Raw genomic sequence first — 21,082 nt, forward strand, 5'->3', positions numbered from 1 at the left:
ACAATCCGTAGGCATTGACAAGTTAATACCTTGTCACCGAGCGTTCGCGAAGACACAAACCTGACGCATATTTAGGCCAGGTTTGCGTCTCCGCGGACGGTCCGGTCACTTTGCGTCGCCCCGCTGGAGCAGACCCCAGACGCATTTTCGGTTACGACGGACGATCGCGCCGCGGGAGATGCCGTGATACCTCACCTCGATATGTGCCCCTCGTATCTCTTCGCTCCACCCATATGATGACTGGGAGTATGGGACGACCCAATGTTGATGTCAATACCACCCCTGCAGAGACCTCACCTCGTCGTGATGGGAACGAAAGAATGGCGAGGGAGTCTGCACACCAGAGACCCTCTCCCCAGTTACGATCTTTCAATATCGCGACCTTAGGTTGCAGATAAGGCAACTTCAGTGGCTGTTACCGCCTACATACACTTTTAATAAATGTTTATAGTAGAAGACTATCCACTTGAAAGAGAGAACTTTGAAACCGCCTTGTCCATGCAAGATAACAACTCCTTTCATCAAAATGTCATGTTTGGATTGTTTGGTTTAGGTCATGACATGATTAAACTCGTATTTATCTCATATGCACTTGATCATTTATGTTAGTATCTGCGAAAATGCTTTGATATTTCCATGTCATTGATTTTTAAATATTTGTATTTATACAATAGCATAGACATGCTTTTTTTTGCGGGTAAATAGCATAGACATGCTAGGTGAAGGAATGCATGATTTACTATTTTCTTTGGACAAAGAGCACTTTTATTAGGTGGTGGCATAGGCTTTTGTATTCACATTACAGGAAATGTGCAAACATGTCCCTATAGTTCAGCTTATAAAATATGTAGTTTAAGAAAAACTTTGAGCACCAATTTTATCAACAAAATATGAGACATATGCCGAAAAGTTATACCATTGAATTCGTATTTAAAAGAAATTTTAAAGAGTATAATTTTGGTGGCACATAATTTATTTTTTATTGACAAAATTAATGGTCAAAGTTTTAAAAAAATATGTGCATTCCTTATAAGTTGAACCGGAGAAAGTAAATTATTATTAATTCTGTAATAAGGGATCTATTATGTGTTTTATAATACACATGTCTTTAATCACATGCATACAGTGGCGGAGGCAGAAATAAATTTGAGGTGTGGCGGTGGTGATAAATAAGAAAAAAATGTAAAACCGCATTAGAAAAATATTGCTTTATGCCCAACAAGTAGAGTCTAATTTCATAATATTAAAATAAAGTATTGCACTCAAAATACCTCACAAAATAAAAGATAATCATTCAAAGCACTATAGCAGACTTTGTAGCTTTTATCAGTGGAAGAAAATCAGGCGATCCAGCCAGGAGAAAATCAATCAACTAATCATTGAAATCACTATAGCAGACTTTGTACTAAAGCTTGTTTTAGTCAACAACGAGATTGGTTTCAGAATTCGAAGGGCGATTTACACAAAAATAACCCTTTGTTACAACTATAGCACAGTCTGACCCTCCGGGCAAACTATTTCACCCATCTAACCCTTTTGTGTGGCGCCCCTCCCATGGGCGCCACACATGGCAGTGTGGCGCCCGTGCCTGCGGCGCCACTCTCCTAGCCGACGTGGCGTCCTCGACGCTGAGCTGGTGCGCCGATCCGACGTGGCAGGATGTGTGGCGCCCGTGGGAGGGGCGCCACACTACTCTTTATATATAATGTCTGTCTAGAGATGACAGAAGATTGTAATAGCTCAATTGGATGAACCCTTTCCTTCCCAATCCCAGGTCATGAGTTCAAACCTCCGCACCACCCGAATTTATTTTTATTTTTAAAAATTATGCTAGACATTGTACTATGTTTAAAACATGAAATCTAGCCTCGTGTAGAGTTTTTTTTATCTCCTCGTACTGTGGGCATGGCAGCGACGGCGTGCCTTTGCCCGGGGCCTCTGTTCCCGTACCCGCCGCCGCGAGCCGGGGCAGGGATGGCCGTGCGCCGCAAGTGCCTGCGGGCGGCGCAAGCGGAGCTCGGCGCGGGGCTGGTCGAGTCCATGCGGGCGTCTTCGCCCACGCACGCCAGGGCCGCCGGCGTCGACGAGGAGCACGCCGCCTCGATGGTCCGTTCACTGCATGCCGCTTTCTAGTGTTTATACCGATAGAATCTTGCACTATCTTCTTGGTTTTACATGTCTCGCTAACACAACGAATCATCTATGTGTGCGCGTGCAGGCGAGGCACCCATCGGCGCTTGGCAAGTTCGAGGAGATCGTGGCGGCGTCCAAGGGGAAGCAGATCGTCATGTTCCTCGACTACGACGGCACGCTGTCGCCCATCGTCAATGACCCCGACGCCGCCTTCATGAGCGACACGGTGAGCCTGCCAATTAACTATGTCTCCTCTCCCCTGTCACACTCTGCTCCCTAACTTCAGTTACCATGCACCTCTGCTCATCTGCGCGCACGTTATTAACTTCCAACGATGAACGAACCTGCAGATGCGGATGGCAGTGCGCAGCGTCGCCAAGCAGTTCCCGACGGCGATCGTCAGCGGCCGGTGCCGCGACAAGGTGTTCGAGTTCGTCAAGCTGGCGGAGCTGTACTACGCCGGCAGCCACGGCATGGACATCAAGGGCCCGGCCAAATCCTCCGCCGGCCACGCAAAGTCCAACTCCAAGGTGAGCTAATCCTCCTCGATCTCCCCCATGACATGCATCGTCCTTCGAGCATGGGCGCGAGTCAGTTTTATTCGCACGAATATTCTGACATGATCACAAGCTAAAGCCATATACCTTTTGTCTTGCAGGCTAAAGGAGTTCTGTTTCAGCCAGCAAGCGAGTTCATGCCCATGATCGAGCAGGTACGCATCTTGGCTTCGACCTCACAACCACATCATCGACCCTAGCTAGCTACCCAAACTGCTCGCCTGTTTACATCAGCTGTTCTTAAATTCTGCTACTCGATTTGTTCCTTCAATTTCCTAAACACGATGATAATGATGGCGCGTGCTTGTTGCAGGGTTGGGCAGCGGTGGCGGAGACGGTGAAGTCCGTGGTGCGGGAGTACCCGAAGCAAGAGAAGATAAACATGCAATTCTAGTTTATTCAGTTTGCAAGCAAGAGATGATAAAAAAAAACTCTACAAAACAGTACGAGGCTAGATTTCATGTTTTAAACATACTACAATGTCTAGCATAATTTTTAAAAATAAAAATAAATTCAGGTGGTGCGGAGGTTCGAACTTATGACCTATGATTGGGAAGCAAAGGCTTCATCCAACTGAGCTACCACATTCTTCTATCATCTCTAGACAGACATTATATATAAAGAGTAGTGTGGCGCCCCTCCCACGGGCGCCACACATCCTGCCACGTCGGATCGGCGCACCAGCTTAGCGTCGAGGGCGCCACGTCGGCTGGGAGAGTGGCGCCGCAGGCACGGGCGCCACACTGCCATGTGTGGCGCCCATGTGAGGGGCGCCACACAAAAGGGTTAGATGAGTGAAATAATTTGCCCGAAGGGTCAGTCTGTGCTATAGTTGCAACAAAGGGTTATTTTTGTGTGAATCGCCAATTCGAAGCGCCAATATAGTTCCAAAATCAAATACCTTGCATTGTGTACTTGGTGTTCTTCAACACCATGTCCTTACTCGACCAGTCGCTCTCGCGGCCTTGCCGTCGCGCCGACGTCGCGCCATTGTCTAGTAGTCTGCGGTTTTTGGTGACTCTGCGTTGCCGCCTCCGCTCTGCAACCGCAATGATCCCGATCGGTTTCTGAGTCTGCAACTAGCAGGATCGTGTTCTGTGTCTCGATCGATCTCTGAGCCTCCATGCCAATGAGCGTACAACCCAAAATCTCAAATGATTTACCCATCAGGCCCAGCTGATCACCAGGCCCAATACGGGACTGTACTTACCGGTTCGATTCTTTCTGGCTTCCCAAACAGCAGCGATGCACGGTTGCCCATCGATGGCAGCAGTGAGCAGAATTCAGAATACAATCCTGAAGCGTATCTGCATATAAACCTAGTATTAACGCCAAAGTTTAGGTATGGCGGACGCCAAACCATGCCATATTGCTAGCTCCGCCCCTGCATGCATATTGACTATATCTTTTTTATGTGCATGTGGTATATGTTCATTTCTTTTCGGAGTCTAATGTCTGACCATAATTTGGTATTTGATATTGTATTCATTCGCTAATTGCCTCCCTTGCAAACGGAAAAAGGTAAACATGTCTTTGGGACATGTCTATTGACTACTCTAGGTGTATTTGGTAGCATGCGGCCATCTTAGATTTCCCAGGGAACATAGCCCGTCCAAAATGCGACGGTCATATTTTGAATTTCGTTTGGTGACCCGTGAAGATTTGTTTCCAGCAGAGAAACAAAACCTAGTATGTTTGGTTGTATACGAGCATAGTTTTAGCCTCACCTCTTATTCACATCATGTCATTACCTCTCACTTACCACAACCATCCTCATGCGGCCATACACGAAGCCGGCACAAAGGGATACCACGACGGTGCGTCGAAAGAATAGCATGCCGCCACCGATGGTGGCCGCGAAATTTACGTTACCTAAGTGCAAGACAAATATAAATATGACACGCTGAACCTTTGAGCATTGCACAACAAGGTCAGTGACGACACTGTCTACACCTACACAACGTACCTCCATGACGCCGCACCTCCGTGAGATTGATACTGATTCTAGGAAAAACGCTGCTATAGAAATGGTGTAGCCATGTCTCCATGACTTCATTCTAATTTGCAATTATCCAAATGTAGCCAAAAGATGCTTTGACATCGAATCCACTCCATGTCTCCATGACTTCATTTGCAACTACACTTATAACTTCCCGGTTGCAATCTAATTTGCAATTCATATGCACGATTCAGGATGCAATTAAATGGTGTAGGATTTGATTGAGCATGAATTTAGTTCACTAGCAAATCCCTGATAAATATATATTGTTGCTCTAAGAAGAAAACAGAAACATGTATTCGTGATTGCTGTAAGAAAAAAGAAACCGAAACATGTATTCAGGACATGAAAGCGTCATTTTGCAAACACGTTCGGTTCCAGCTCCTTTGACTTGGTTGGATGATGGATCCCATCTCCGGTCCAAATCGAAACGAATTTCCTCCTTCCTTCCGAACTAATCAAAGTGGTGGTGAGGTCTGAGACTCACACGACACGACCATCACCTTCGGCGTCGGCGGCACCATCGTGGAGCGTCGCCAGGGCTCCGGCCGATGGCCATGGCGGTCCGCCGCGGCCTCTTCCTGTCCGTACTCGTCGCCCTCCTGCTCCTCGCCGTACCCGGACGCGCGGCGGCCGACGACGCCTCCAGGAGCTACCGCGGCAACGTCGCCTCCCCCGGCTGCTCCAACAAGTTCCAGCTGGTAACTCGTTACTAGCACCCAATCCCCATCCGTTCTGTTCTCCACGAGATCTCTCTGACGCTCTGCTAGCGATTCGAGAATTTAGTCAAACACGATTTCCCGGCGAACAATGTGGGATTTCTCGACATAGATAGCTAACTCTGTTTGATGTCCAATCTGTACCCACCCTTCCATGCTAGTAGTAGGCAAGAAGCAATATCTCTTCCAGTTCAGAACAACACTAATGTGCTCAGGGCTGGGCTAATAGATGGGAACCCTGTTGTGACGTTGGCAGAATCCTACTTGCTTTCTATTGGCCAGCACAAAACAACTTGTATGTAGGAACCAGATATCCTGAGTATAATAATCTTCTGCAACAGCAACCAGTAAATCAACTCGCGATCCTATCTGGGCACACAAAGTAACCCACTCTGGCCAGTAGCAACCCAAAAGATTTCTCCTGTTACACTTCAGAGTGTATGCAAACACAAGAAAGTGCGCCTAGTCGACAGTCCACCTCAGTTGAACTAATGAAGTAGCACCCCTGTCTGTCTGTCTTGCCAGTTCTGCAAAAAAATGCTGTACAAGTTCCTAATACAAGGGCAGCTACCCCTTTTCTATTCTCCACCCTGATTGATATATTTGGCACTATAACCAACAAGTTCCGCAACAAAAGCAGAGATAACACCAAGACTTAGGCCCTGTATTCGTTGACCCACATTTTAAACGGAAGCAATACTACTGTGCCTAGTTCCCCATTCTTTCTCATGCTCCAAATTATCTCCAGGTCAAGGTGAAGAATTGGGTGAACGGAAGTGAAGGCACCACTCTTGTTGGACTAAGCGCAGCATTTGGAGCATCCTTGCCCGCAACTGTCAATGAAGCTCGAAAGGCGTTCTCTGTCCTCACGGATCCTCTTGACTGCTGCTCTAATGTGACTACAAAGGTTCAATTTCGACTCCAATGTAACTTGGCAATCTAGTTGTTTTCACTAGCATATTCTAATCAAATATAATCATTACTGCTGCAGTTAACAAATTCTATTGCTATTGCAACACGCGGAGGATGTCCTTTCACTGCCAAAGCAGAAAATGCACAGGCAGCTGGTGCAGCTGGTTTACCGGTTATAAATGACAGTGAAGGTATTATTTAAATGGACGGCCCGGAATATTGTAATCTCTGTCATGCTCAGTGTAGGCATGCCTGATTCTTATTAATCCATTTGGTTAACTTCGTGTTCTCAGAGCTTTATGCGATGGTTTGCAATGAGAATGACACTTCGATTAATGTGACGATCCCTGTCCTAATGATACCACAGTCAGCAGGGAAGAATCTGAAGGATTTGTTGGATCAGGGAGCAAGGGGTAAGTACCTACTCATAATTCTCCATACTAGTGTTGACTTCGTAATATTCTTAATTACTTATACTTTGCTCCACTGGTAGAGTTTCTTTACTTAGCTTCTGTTTTTTTGATAAAATGGCTAATTACTTAACAATCACTTATGTACTCACTGTGCCCTACATAATAAATGTTCTCTTGAATGACTAATATAAGTCACAAATTCTGGTGAATTTATTTACGATATACCAGACTATGCATGCTAATAAGAGAATGCTCTTTTACTGCAGCTTGAGCTCCAGTTGTATTCGCCAATTCGACCAGTTGTGGAACTTTCAGCAGGCTTCTTATTGATAATGGCTGTAGGAACAATAGTCTGCTCCTCTCTTTGGAGTGAATTCGTTGCATGTGAGCAGGTTGATGAGCATTATAATCAGCTCACACGGCAGGTTCTGACTTTTGTGCCAATCCAAACTATATGACATATTGTTGTTATTTATCTTCTCATGCCATACAAGAATGCATTCAACATTTCTATGGCTACAATCAGTGATAAAATTGTAGTAATAAATGTGGTAAATATGCTGAAACTCAGAACAATGCTTTACCACTAATCAGTAAATCATGTATGAAAGATGGATGATTGATGGGTCATTAATAAGACTGTAATATAGAATATAATGTTGCCGTTTGATTCTCGTGCTATTCTACGTACGTTTTTGCCCCGACTTTACACAGCATTTCTGCATTTGTTAAAAAAAACTATCTTGTTTTGGGGCAAGCTTGCTACATACAAATAATTCTCAAAAAAAATCTGTTTTATTGATTTTGTTTCTAGCTAACGAGTAGTAATTTTTGAGTTTTTATCACTTCGTTAAGTTGTTCACATATAAATTTCGTCATTTCAAACTAAGCAGTGAAGGACCTAATTCTGGAACAAACCACGTACAAGAAAAGGAAATATTTGAAATCAGCGCCAAGGAGCTGCTGTTTTTATTGTAGTAGCTTCGGTTTTCCTTCTCCTCCCGTTCTACTTAATGTCGTCTTGGGTCACCCGGGTGCTGATCGTGTTCTTCTGCATTGGTGGTATTGAGGTATTTTTTTGTATATTCTATAGCTTACACTTTTTCGATCACATGGCCTGGTTATTTGTACAGATGCTTCTACCGGTGCTTGGTTATTGAAACGTTTATTTGGTTTCTTATATTTCTTTTGAGAGATATAAAGTTATGAGTTTGCTTGTGGTTTGTGTCTTGCAGGGTATGCATAGTTGCTTGGTGACAATATTCTCTAGGTAACACCCGAATAGTTTGAAATTAACAAGTTGGTCAATACTCTTTATCTATTTATCTCCTCATTGATTGCCTCTTTTACGAGGATTTTCAAGGAGTGGGAACAAAAACTCGTAGAAGTCCCCTTTCTTGGGGAAGTCTTGACCTTGTCTCGTTGGAATCCTACCGTTTTGTACGGTCTTTGCCATTCTATGGGTCGTTTATCGGCGTTCTTCATTTGCTTGGATAGGCCAAGACATCCTTGTAAGATGAATCGATGATCATTCTTGTGTTCTCTTGCTATGTTTATCTTTATTGGGTGTTCGGATGAGAGTTATTTTTTGATGACCACTCCCTTAGTTGTATACACTCCACATTTTGATTCAGACGAAAGTGAAAGGCAGTAGGTTAATCTCTTTAAAAGAGTTAGATATTGGATTTTTTTCTTCCTTTTTTTGGAAATGCGTTGTGTAACTAGATGATACCCCGCGCGTTGCTGCGGATACTTTAGTTAAAGATGATGAAGTAAATATCTCATAAGAAAATTAATTCAACTGAAATATTTGCACAACACCATACAAAGAAAAAGGAGCGATCAGCAGATGCAAATCATAGTAATGTTAATACAAATAATTCTATTTTGTTTGCTATATGATTGCAATAGTCTTACAACATAGTGTTTTCACATGTTTACCCGTTATGTATTGTGTTCAGGTAACCTTGAAAATTTTCTTGGCAATGCATTCACTTACTTCTTCATTTCCCATCTCTTTCTGCCTTTTCCTTGGATAGTAAATTAAAAAGGAGATAGCCTTATTCAAGATATACAACGACAAATAAAATGGTATGTGTATATTAGAAAATTCAACTCATGAAGTCATGATTGAGAAGTTCAAACAATAATACAAACCCTGGATGAATGCACTTCAAAGAACAATAATTGCACAAAAATAACCTTCGTGAGGTATAAATATACATCTTTTTACCCATCTATAGTTGAAAACCCGAAATGTGCCAAATACCAAATAAAATGAAGGAATTCCGATTTAATCAAATAGAAGGAGGAAACATGGCTGGAGCTAGATACATCTACACAGACAAACATCACGTGCTTGTTGGGCTTTGATGAACACAGACCTGAAAATTCATTATCTAGATGGGAAATGCAGGGTGCGTCCAAGAAAATAAAACAAAGACAACCTAAACTAAATATAGCAGTAATTACTCACCAATTATATTGTGGGATTTCCCCAATGGTGCCAGTAACTTTTAAACCTGCCAAATATAGTATATATAGTTCATTTGTAAACATGAAAAAAAATGTAATAGGAGATGAAGGATACCTGAAGAACACATCATACAAAAGTGCAAACTTGAAAGAAAAGTTGAAGGACTATGCAGAATATAATATTATGCAGCCGACACTGACTATACAAACCACAGGATCCTCTATGTATTTTGCTACTTCAAAGATGTAACTTGTAAGTAAATCAAAATGACATGCATCGATTAACTGTTTTGGTGAACACTATCAATGTCCAATTTCTTCTTTCCATGGGATAAACGGGGACTTCTGTATCTAGCCATCGGTGGAATTAGAAAAGGGGCAGCAAAAAGAAATTAAAACTTAGCCAATATCTTAAGTGGGATTCACAAAATCCATTCCAACTGATTTTAAGAACTTACTTCAGAAAGTTATAATGGTGCCAATCCCTGGAAAGTGAGGTGATGCACGGCTGACGTGGGGAGCTGCGATTGCAAGATTAAGTAGAGGGAATCAACTCGTAGAGAAGGGAGACACTTGTAGGTTTGGGTCTACTAAACGACCTTCAATTTCCATCAGAGTAATATGTTGTGAATGGCATAATAATCAATAAGCCACATGCATGAGAGAGCTATGGAACCAGAGAAACACAATCAGAATAACATGCACCGTCTTTTCAGACCATAACTTACGGAACAAAATAATTTGAAATAGTCTCTACCTCAAAGAAAATACGGAAATGCCTCACGTACGACTTTCTTGTGTATGATTTTAGTACGACAAGACTCACAGGTGATTTCCAATGATGGGTCCCATATCCTGACTAAACCTGATTTGAGTCTGGTCGTACGTAAATGATCGTACGATTTGGTCGTACGTGTAGCATTGCTCAAGAAAATAATACGGTTGTGGAAAATCATTATATGCGAGAAGAAAACTTACTGAAAAACTACATCTGCAGGCTGCAACTTCAACATCTCGATCTTGCACATCCGCTGCCTCCATGAGTACCTATGTACATGTATCTTGCTCGATCTGCAGGCTGCAGCAAAGAATTCAGAATAGGAGGAAAGATAGGCAAAAGAGCCGTGAGGGAGGGCCTTCGACCTTGCTCATCCCTGCCTCCATGAGTACCTATGTACAAGTACATATACTCGATCCTAGTTCTTGTGAAACCAACAGCGGGATGGTGGCGTCCTGGAGCCCTGGAGGCGATGGTGGCATACTGGCATCTCCGCTTTTGCTGCCACCCAGCGTATATGGAAAGACGGTAGGCTTGGTGTGGGGAGGTGACGAGACTACGGTACTAAAATGAAGCGATTGGGATGCGGCGGTTTCATGAGCATTAGTGGCAGGGAGGCCTTCGGTCGCGGCAGCGTAGGAGATATTGGCACGGTGATTACAGAGCCATACTAAAGAAGAGTGTTTTTTTTTTCCTTCGAGACGAACCTTCTTAAGGGAGTCCATGCGGCTGCGCGATCCCATGAAGGGATATCCAGCCCACCTGGCCTGGGAAGCCTACCAAGCGATATCTAGCCGAAGTGGCTTCACCAGCCCATGTTGAGGAAGTATGGGAATGTGGATGCACGGGACTACGCGAGGGAGTAGAGACATGCAGCGCACCAAGGCATGATGCAGAGCGCGGGTATCGTACGAGGTTGCCCGAACTGGAGGATGACGTGGACGCAGGAGATGGCAGCAAAATCAGCTAGTGGGGGACTCCTATTTAGAGATAGAAGATTGGTTGCACACTTAATGATATGTACTTAATTTTGCATTTAAATTAGTTGCACACTTAACCTGTTAGTACGTTGGCACTAGGATGCTTAGGTTCACATGTTAGTTCCACTGTGGACTAGAGATGGAGATCAGAAGTAAAAAAGTGTTGACCAGATATCTTCAGTTTACACCTATGATTCGCTGGATTTAGGATGAGATCACATATTCTGTTTCTAAGCTTGATACTATATGAAAAGAGATGCATGTCATTCGAGAGCTAATGATATTTGGAAATGCACTGTTTCTAAGCTTGATACTATATGAAAAGAGCTATCAGTTTGCCGACCTTTTTTAATATCTTGATACTAGGATGTGTGGTTAATTCCCTGAATAAGTGAACTTCATCTGCTTGCCGACATTTTTTAATATTTTGATACTTGGGTTGTTAAATTTCTTGGCATGTAATGTTCTAAAAGCTTGCACGTGACCTTTGCAAAATTAAGTACATATCATTAACCACACATTCTCAGTGTATTTGTCCCAGGGTATTTGCAAAATTAAGTACATATCATTAACCATGCATTCTGTGTATTTGTCGCAGGGTATCCGCTTGATGATAACAAGTGCTTCAGATGGCGCGCTTACCTAATATCAGGGTATTGGCATGTCTTTTTCCAGTGATTGTCGTCAAGTAACAGCTTTATGGATTCTACATGTATCAGAAGTATCTAAGACTATCTTTGCAGGTTGCATCAGCTCTTCTTAGTGCTGCATTTGTGTATGACATCTTCTGGGTCTTCATTTCTCCTCTTATATTCCATGAGAGTGTCATGATTGCAGTAAGTGCATCGTTGACCTTTACGTTTACACTAAGACTTGCTATCAGTTACGCATTAATTGTACAATTTGTACAGTAGATTTTCCAGTAAAGTCAATCAAATAATCTTGCAACTATGTGATGAAGCCATTTTCAATATAAGATATATTTAGTGTGAACTGTTATGATCTAATTTGGTGCTCTTATGACCCATACCGTTGAGGCAAATGTGCACAGTTGAAACTGTAGTGAAATGCTCAGAACATATGCTTCTTCTGTGATATATAGTTCGATGTTATATAGATTATTATCCACCAAGTGCTCGTGTTTAGTAACCTAGCGCTCTGTCATTCTTTTTGGGCTTTGACTTGTGATTGAGTTAAAGTTACTCACCATTTTATGAAAACTCCCAGGTTGCTAGTGGTGACAGCTCAGTGGAAGCAATTCCAATGCTCCTAAGGATACCTCGTTTCTTTGATCCATGGGGTGGCTATGACATGATTGGCTTTGGTGACATAATTTTCCCTGGATTGCTTGTTGCATTCAGCTACAGGTACTCTATGTGTTGGATTCTGCATACTCTAAAATATAGAGAACCGTGTCCGACTGGGAGACCCACTGGTTGAACCACTGAACAGACTGTTGCTGGTTCAGTGACCGGTCCAGTTTTGAAACCTACTGTTAGTGAGGTGTAGCTGCTGGGATAGGTGGGCAGCTCCGAGAAGCTGGGCTTAGGGTGCGCCTCCTGCGGTCGTTTCAGTGACTCAATTGGCTGGCTTCCCTCAGCTCAGACTGGTGTCGCCACCTCTCCCAGGACCGGAATGATTATCCCCGCCCACAAGTCAGTCCAAAACCGAAGTTGTTTTTTTGTGGAATGATCAGACACAAAGCTTGTCCAAGGTGTGTCCAAGATGGACATTTAACAAACAGAGCTTTACTGGTGTGACACTAAACCACAGCAACTAGTGATGGCCTGGGGAACATTGCGGACATTTAACAACCAGAGCTTTACTCTGTTTTGATTACCTGATGTGTAATCTTTATTTTGTCAAATTTCATTTTGGTTTTACATTCATTTCTAAATGATACACCATCACTTCCGTGTGCGATGCAGATTTGACAGGGCAGGCAAAAAGGGTATCTTAAATGGATATTTCCTGTGGTTAACGGTGGGATATGCTGTTGGTAAGTGGTTGATTCATACTGTTCTCCATTATATTTCTGTCGAACGGTTAGATGCTAGCGCTATATGGTGTGTCTCTTGTGGTATTGCTTATGCTCATATACTCCCAATAGTTGTGTGGATTGTGTGTAAGACTGCAGAGCTCAGATTTTGTCCACACCCTGATGCAGGCCTTTTCCTTACCTATCTTGCGCTCTTCCTAATGGACGGGCACGGTCAACCAGCGTTGCTATACCTAGTTCCATGTACATTAGGTAATTTCATATATACATTCATCTTAACTTACTCCCTTTGCTGTATGCGCGATTGATGAGTATATCATTTGTTTTCGTACCAGGGCTTATTGTTGTGCTTGGTTGGATAAGAGGTGAACTGCCTGACTTGTGGAACTACGGGAGAAGATCGGAGAATTTAGTCGAACAAGTTTGAAAAAGTATTAGTAATGTGACACAGTTTGTACTCAAAAGTTATGCTGAGAAACATCCTTTTGATATAATTAATGGATGGGATATGAACATGAAATACTCTATACTGTGTCTTCATGAGAAGTGTATGATGTTTCTGTTTTAGAGAATGCATCCAAATTTTTGTGCAACCGAAGTGCCAAAAATACTCAAGAAATCTGATGAAAATACTATATATATGCCTACCAGGTTACAAAATTTCAATTTCCGTGTCACGAATTTCCAGTTCCAAATTCCATAATATACATGGTCAATGCTGTTGGCTTGGAATGACAAGAATAAATGTGTTGTATTTACTACAACAAAAGAACCCAGAAGGTAAATGCCATGTTGAGCATCTGCGAATACTCGTGCGAAGTTTTGGTACAAATTGCATTGTATTTTGAGCTACATGCAAAAAAATTGTTGCTACAGGGTTGATATTTGTAAGAAATTTGTCTTTTTGCATAGCTCAAAATACAACATATTTTTCTCCAAAATTCTTACTGTACCTTCGAAATGTTTATATGCATGTGGGTATTTAATTTCAATTTTTTAGATTTAAAAAAATAGGATTTTAAAAAAGCAGGAGCATCGGTGCTCATGTGCCAAAGACTCGGTACATATCTATCAATCCACATTCGCCCAAACAAATACATACAGTATGAAAGTTGAGTGAACCGGTGAGGTGAACGTACTCCTCATATGAATCTTCAAACGGTCGATCGTGTGCGATTAATTAAGCAAAATCAGCTCAATTTTTTTTTTTTTGAACATGAGCATGAAATTGAAAATTTGCAGCTAAGAAAACTCGAGTATGATTGTGTTGATTAGGAAAGAGTATGTAAAAGAGGTTAAAGAGAGAGTAAGCTGAAGCAAATGATATGCAAAGTTTAATACATGCAGCCCTGCATGTATTTCTCCAAGACCTAGCTCCACAAAAACTACATATCGAAACAGTTTATCCAAATGTAGCCGAGCTTTGAGATCGAATCATGTCTCCATGACTTCATTTGCAACTACACTTACAACTGAAAAAAGATGAGTTGGAATCTAATTTGCAATTCATATGTACGATTCACAACGCAATTAAATGGTGTAGAATTTGACTGAACATGAATTTAGTTCATTAGCAAATCCCTGATAAAATATATGGTTGCTCACTTGCTCTAAGAAGAAAACAGAAACATGTATTCGTGATTGCTCTAAGAGGAAAAAAAAAACAGAAACATGTATTCAGGACATGAAAGCGTCATTTTAACACGTTCGGTTCCAGCTCCTTTGACTTGGTTGGATTGATAGAATTAGCCCAAGATACAACACACATACATATGGTGGAGAAGAACACACGAGTATTTTTCGCAGCACCGCATTTGTGCTTTCTTTTCTCTTGTTCTAAACTCCACAAACTCAGCTGATTACATATGGGCTTAAATAGCCAGACTCACAGGCTAATACGCATCCACTAACTCCTGATCTAGCACTAACACACCGTGACCTATTCTTATGCCATGCGACCACACGACTAGGCCACTCATCCACTAGGTCAGATGCATGCAGCTACATCCAAGGACTCACACGCATCCACCTTTTTTTTTTTTTGACTAACTTGATCACTCCTAGAGCTAGTCTTTCGCTGGCACACACACACTTATCCTCTCAGCTAGACTACATGCATTTTCCTAACTACACCGTGCCATCAGCTTGTACACACACGGGATCACATCTTTCCGGCCGGTAACTCGATTACACAGGATAACTGAAAAACAAAACAACTTAAACATACTCCAATAACAAGATTAGTTCCAACATGGATCCCATCTCCGGTCCAAATCGAAACGAATTTCCTCCTTCCTTCCGAACTAATCAAAGTGGTGGTGAGGTCTGAGACTCACACGACACGACCATCACCTTCGGCGTCGGCGGCACCATCGTGGAGCGTCGCCAGGGCTCCGGCCGACGGCCATGGCGGTCTGCCGCGTCCTCTTCCTGCCCGTACTCGTCGCCCTCTTGCTCCTCGCCGGACCCGGACGCGCGGCAGCCGACGACGCCTCCAGGAGCTACCGCGGCAACGCCGCCTCCCCCGGCTGCTCCAACAAGTTCCAGCTGGTAACTCGTTACTAGCACCCAATCCCCATCCATTCTCTTCTCCAAGAATCTCTCTGACGCTCTTCTAGGGGATTCGAGAATTTAGTCCTACGCGATTTTTCGATGAACAATGTGGGATTTCTCGACATACATAGATAGATAGATAGGCACCTAACTCTTTTTGATGCCCAATCTGTACCCACCATTCCATGCTAGTAGGCAAGAAGAAGCAATATCTCTTCCAGTTCAGAACAACACAAATATGCTCAGGGCTGGGCTAATAGATCCTACTTGCTTTCTAATGGCCAGCACAAAACAACTTGTATGTAGAAACCAGATATTCTGATATTAGTAATCTTCTGCAACAGCAACCAGTAAATCAACTCGCCATCCTATCATTCTGGGCACACAAATTAACCCACTCTGGTCAGTAGCATCCTAAAAGATTACTCCATTGTTAAACTTCAGAGTGTATGCAAATACAAGAAAGTGCGCCTAGTCGACAGTCCACCTCAGTTGAAATAATGAAGTAACACCCCTGTCCGTCTTGGCAGTTCTGGAAAAAATGATGTACAAGTTCGGAATACAAGGGCAGCTACCCCTAGTATATTGTCCACCTTGGTTGATATATTTGGCACTATAACCAACAAGTTCCGCAACAAAAGCAGAGATGCCACCAAGACTTAGGTCCTGTATTCGTTAACCCACATTTTAAAGGGTTGGAAGCAGTACTACTTTGCCTAGTCCCCCATTCTTTCTCATGCTCCAAATTCTCTCCAGGTCAAGGTGAAGAATTGGGTGAACGGAAGTGAAGGCACCACTCTTGTTGGACTAAGCGCTGCATTTGGAGCATCCTTGCCCGCAACTCTCAATGAAGCTCAAAAGGCGTTCTCTGTCCTCACGGATCCTCTTGACTGCTGCTCTAATGTGACTACAAAGGTTCAATTTCGACTCCAATGAAGTAACTTTTTGGTAATCTAGTTGTCTTCACAAGCATATTCTAATCAAATATAATCATTACTGCTGCAGTTAACAAATTCTGTTGCTATTGCAACACGCGGAGGATGTCCTTTCACTGCCAAAGCAGAATATGCACAGGCCGCTGGTGCAGCTGGTTTACTGGTTATAAATGACAATGAAGGTATTATTTAAATAAATGGACGGCCTGGAATATTGTAATCTCTGTCATGCTCAGGTAGGCATGCCTGATTCTTATTAATCCATTTGGTTAACTTCGTGTTCTCAGAGCTTTATGCGATGGTTTGCAATGAGAATGACACTTCGATTAATGTCACGATCCCTGTCCTAATGATACCACAGTCAGCAGGGAAGAATCTGAAGGATTTGTTGGATCAGGGAGCAAGGGGTAAGTACCTACTCATAATTCTCCATACTAGTGTTGACTTCGTAATATTCTTAATAATACTTATACTTAGCTCCAGTGGTAGAGTTTCTTTACTTAGCTTCTGTTTTTTTGATAAAATGGCTAATTATTTAACAATCGCCTATGTAACTCACTGTGCCCTGCATAATAAATGTTCTCTTGAATGACTAATATAAGTCACAAATTCTGGTGAATTTATTTATGATATACCAGACTATGCATGCTAATAAGAGAATGCTCTTTTACTGCAGTTGAGCTCCAGTTGTATTCGCCAATTCGACCAGTTGTGGAACTTTCAGCAGGCTTCTTATTGATAATGGCTGTAGGAACAATAGTCTGCTCCTCACTTTGGAGTGAATTCGTTGCATGTGAGCAGGTTGATGAGCATTGCAATCAGCTCACGCGGCAGGTTCTGACTTCTGTGCCAATCCAAACTATATGACATATTGTTGCTATTTATCTTCTCATGCCATACAAGAATGCATTCAACATTTCTATGGCTACAATCATTGACAAAATTGTAGTAAATGTGGTAAATATGCTGAAACTCAGAACAATGCTTTACCACTAATCAGTAAATCATATACGAAAGATGGACGATTGATGGGTCATTAATAAGACTGTAATATAGAATATAATGTTGCCGTTTGATTCTGTGCTATTCTACAGACGTTTTTGCCCTGACTTTACAACATTTCTGCATTTGTTAAAAAAACTATCTTGTTTTGGGGCAAGCTTGCTACATACAAATAATTCTCAAAAAAATCTGTTTTATTGATTTTGTTTCTAGCTAACGAGTAGTAATTTTTGAGTTTTAATCACTTCGTTAAGTTGTTCACATATAAATTTCGTCATTTCAAACTAAGCAGGAAGGACCTAATTCTGGAACAAACCACAGACAAGAAAAGGAAATATTTGGAATCAGCGCCAAGGGAGCTGCTGTTTTAATTGTAGTAGCTTCGGTTTTCCTTCTCCTCCTGTTCTACCTAATGTCGTCTTGGGTCACCTGGGTGCTGATTGTGTTCTTCTGCATTGGTGGTATTGTGGTATTTTCTTGTATATTCTATAGCTTACACTTTTTCAATCACATGGCCTGGTTATTTGTACAGATGCTTCTACCGGTGCTTGGTTATTGAAACGTTTATTTGGTTTCTTATATTTCTTTTGAGAGATATAAAGTTATGAGTTTGCTTGTGGTTTGTGTCTTGCAGGGTATGCATAGTTGCTTGGTGACAATATTCTCTAGGTAACACCTGAAGAGTTTGAAATTAACAAGTTGGTCAATACTCTTTATCTATTTATCTCCTCATTGATTGCCTCTTTTACAGGATTTTCAAGGAGTGGGGACAAAAACTGTAGAAGTCCCCTTTCTTGGGGAAGTCTTGACTTTGTCTGTTGGAATACTACCGTTTTGTACGGTCTTTGCCATTCTATGGGTCGTTTATCGGCGTTCTTCATTTGCTTGGATAGGCCAAGACATCCTTGTAAGATGAATCGATGATCATTCTTGTGTTCTCTTGCTATGTTTATCTTTATTGGGTGTTCGGATGAGAGTTATTTTTTGATGACCACTCCCTTAGTTGTATACACTCCACATTTTGATTCAGAAGAAAGTGAAAGGCAGTAGGTTAATCTCTTTAAAAGAGTTTGATATTGGATTTTTTTCTTCCTTTTTTTGGAAATGCGTTGTGTAATTGGTTGCACACTTAATGATATGTACTTAATTTTGCATTTAAATTAGTTGCACACTTAGTACGTTGGCACTAGGATGCTTAGGTTCACATGTTAGTTCCACTGGACTAGAGATGGAGATCAGAAGTAAAAAAGTGTTGACCAGATATCTTCAGTTTACACCTATGATTCGCTGGGTTTAGGATGAGATCACATATTCTGTTTCTAAGCTTGATACTATATGAAAAGAGATGCATGTCATTCGAGAGCTAATGATATTTGGAAATGCACTGTTTCTAAGCTTGATACTATATGAAAAGAGCTATCAGTTTGCCGACCTTTTTTAATATCTTGATACTAGGATGTGTGGTTAATTCCCTGAATAAGTGAACTTCATCTGCTTGCTGACCTTTTTTAATATTTTGATACTTGGGTTGTTAAATTTCTTGGCATGTAATGTTCTAAAAGCTTGCACGTGACCTTTGCAAAATTAAGTACATATCATTAACCACACATTCTGTGTATTTGTCCCAGGGTATTTGCAAAATTAAGTACATATCATCAACCATGCATTCTGTGTATTTGTCGCAGTGGTATCTGCTTGATGATAACAGTGCTTCAGATGGCGCGCTTACCTAATATCAGGGTATTGGCATGTCTTTTTCCAGTGATTGTCGTCAAGTAACAGCTTTATGGATTCTACATGTATCAGAAGTATCTAAGACTATCTTTGCAGGTTGCATCAGCTCTTCTTAGTGCTGCATTTGTGTATGACATCTTCTGGGTCTTCATTTCTCCTCTTATATTCCATGAGAATGTCATGATTGCAGTAAGTGCATCGTTGACCTTTACGTTTACACTAAGACTTGCTATCAGTTACGCATTAATTGTACAATTTGTACACTAGATTTTCCAGTAAAGTCAATCAAATAATCTTGCAACTATGTGATGAAGCCATTTTCAATATAAGATATATTTAGTGTGAAATGTGCACAGTTGAAACTGTAGTGAAATGCTCAGAACATATACTTCTTCTGTGATATATAGTTCGATGTTATATAGATTATTATCCACCAAGTGCTCGTGTTTAGTAACCTAGCGCTCTGTCATTCTTTTTGGGCTTTGACTTGTGATTGAGTTAAAGTTACTCACCATTTTATGAAAACTCCCAGGTTGCTAGTGGTGACAGCTCACGGGAAGCAATTCCAATGCTCCTAAGGATACCTCGTTTCTTTGATCCATGGGGTGGCTATGACATGATTGGCTTTGGTGACATAATTTTCCCTGGATTGCTTGTTGCATTCAGCTACAGGTACTCTATGTGTTGGATTCTGCATACTCTAAAATATAGAGAACCGTGGTCCGACTGGTAGACCCACCGGTTTAACCACTGAACAGACTGTCGCTGGTTCAGTGACCGGTCCAGTTTTGAAACCTACTGTTTGGAGCATGGTATCGGTATGGTTAGTGAGGTGTAGCTGCTGGGATAGGTGGGCATTTGGTAACATGTCAGTCCAAAACCGAAGTTGTTTTTTTGTGGAATGATCAGACACAAAGCTTGTCCAAGGTGTGTCCAAGATGGACATTTAACAAACAGAGCTTTACTGGTGTGACACTAAACCACAGCAACTAGTGATGGCCTGGGGAACATTGCGGACATTTAACAACCAGAGCTTTACTCTGTTTTGATTACCTGATGTGTAATCTTTATTTTGTCAAATTTCATTTTGGTTTTACATTCATTTCTAAATGATACACCTTCACTTCCGTGTGCGATGCAGATTTGACAGGGCAGGCAAAAAGGGTATCTTAAATGGATATTTCCTGTGGTTGACGGTGGGATATGCTGTTGGTAAGTGCTTGATTCATACTGTTCTCCATTATATTTCTGTCGAACGGTTAGATGCTAGCGCTATATGGTGTGTCTCTTGTGGTATTGCTTATGCTCATATACTCCCAATAGTTGTGTGGATTGTGTGTAAGACTGCAGAGCTCAGATTTTGTTCACACCCTGATGCAGGCCTTTTCCTTACCTATCTTGCGCTCTTCCTAATGGACGGGCACGGTCAACCAGCGTTGCTATACCTAGTTCCATGTACATTAGGTAATTTCATATATACATCCATCTTAACTTACTCCCTTTGCAGTATGCGCGATTGATGAGTATATCATTTGTTTTCGTACCAGGGCTTATTGTTGTGCTTGGTTGGATAAGAGGTGAACTGCCTGACTTGTGGAACTACGGGAGAAGATCGGAGAATTTAGTCGAACAAGTTTGAAAAAGTATTAGTAATGTGACACAGTTTGTACTCAAAAGTTATGCTGAGAGACATCCTTTTGATATAATTAATGGATGGGATATGAACATCAAATACTCTATACTGTGTCTTTATGAGAAGTGTATGATGTTTCTGTTTTAGAGAATGCATCCAAATTTTTGTGCAACCGAAGTGCCAAAAATACTCAAGAAATCTGATGAAAATACTGTATATATGCCTACCAGGTTACAAAATTTCAATTTCTGTGTCACGAA

General features: G+C 41.8%; 1 protein-coding gene and 2 pseudogenes across 1 annotated transcript; all 3 read left to right on the plus strand.

Moving 5' to 3' along the window:
• Window positions 1-1,905: 1,905 nt before the first annotated feature.
• LOC124704516 (probable trehalose-phosphate phosphatase 7) lies at window positions 1,906-2,961 on the plus strand. Its single transcript, XM_047236787.1, has 4 exons — window positions 1,906-2,090; window positions 2,149-2,359; window positions 2,484-2,663; window positions 2,792-2,961. The coding sequence occupies exons 1-4, from the start codon at window positions 1,906-1,908 to the stop codon at window positions 2,888-2,890; spliced, it is 675 nt and encodes a 224-aa protein (XP_047092743.1). The 3' UTR covers window positions 2,891-2,961.
• Window positions 2,962-5,246: 2,285 nt separating this feature from the next.
• LOC124704521 lies at window positions 5,247-13,558 on the plus strand (annotated as a pseudogene).
• Window positions 13,559-15,356: 1,798 nt separating this feature from the next.
• LOC124684980 lies at window positions 15,357-21,067 on the plus strand (annotated as a pseudogene).
• The last annotated feature ends 15 nt before the right edge of the window (window positions 21,068-21,082 follow it).

Source organism: Lolium rigidum, chromosome 1 (genome assembly GCF_022539505.1).
Source record: "Lolium rigidum isolate FL_2022 chromosome 1, APGP_CSIRO_Lrig_0.1, whole genome shotgun sequence".
NCBI classification, from domain to species: Eukaryota; Viridiplantae; Streptophyta; class Magnoliopsida; order Poales; family Poaceae; genus Lolium; species Lolium rigidum.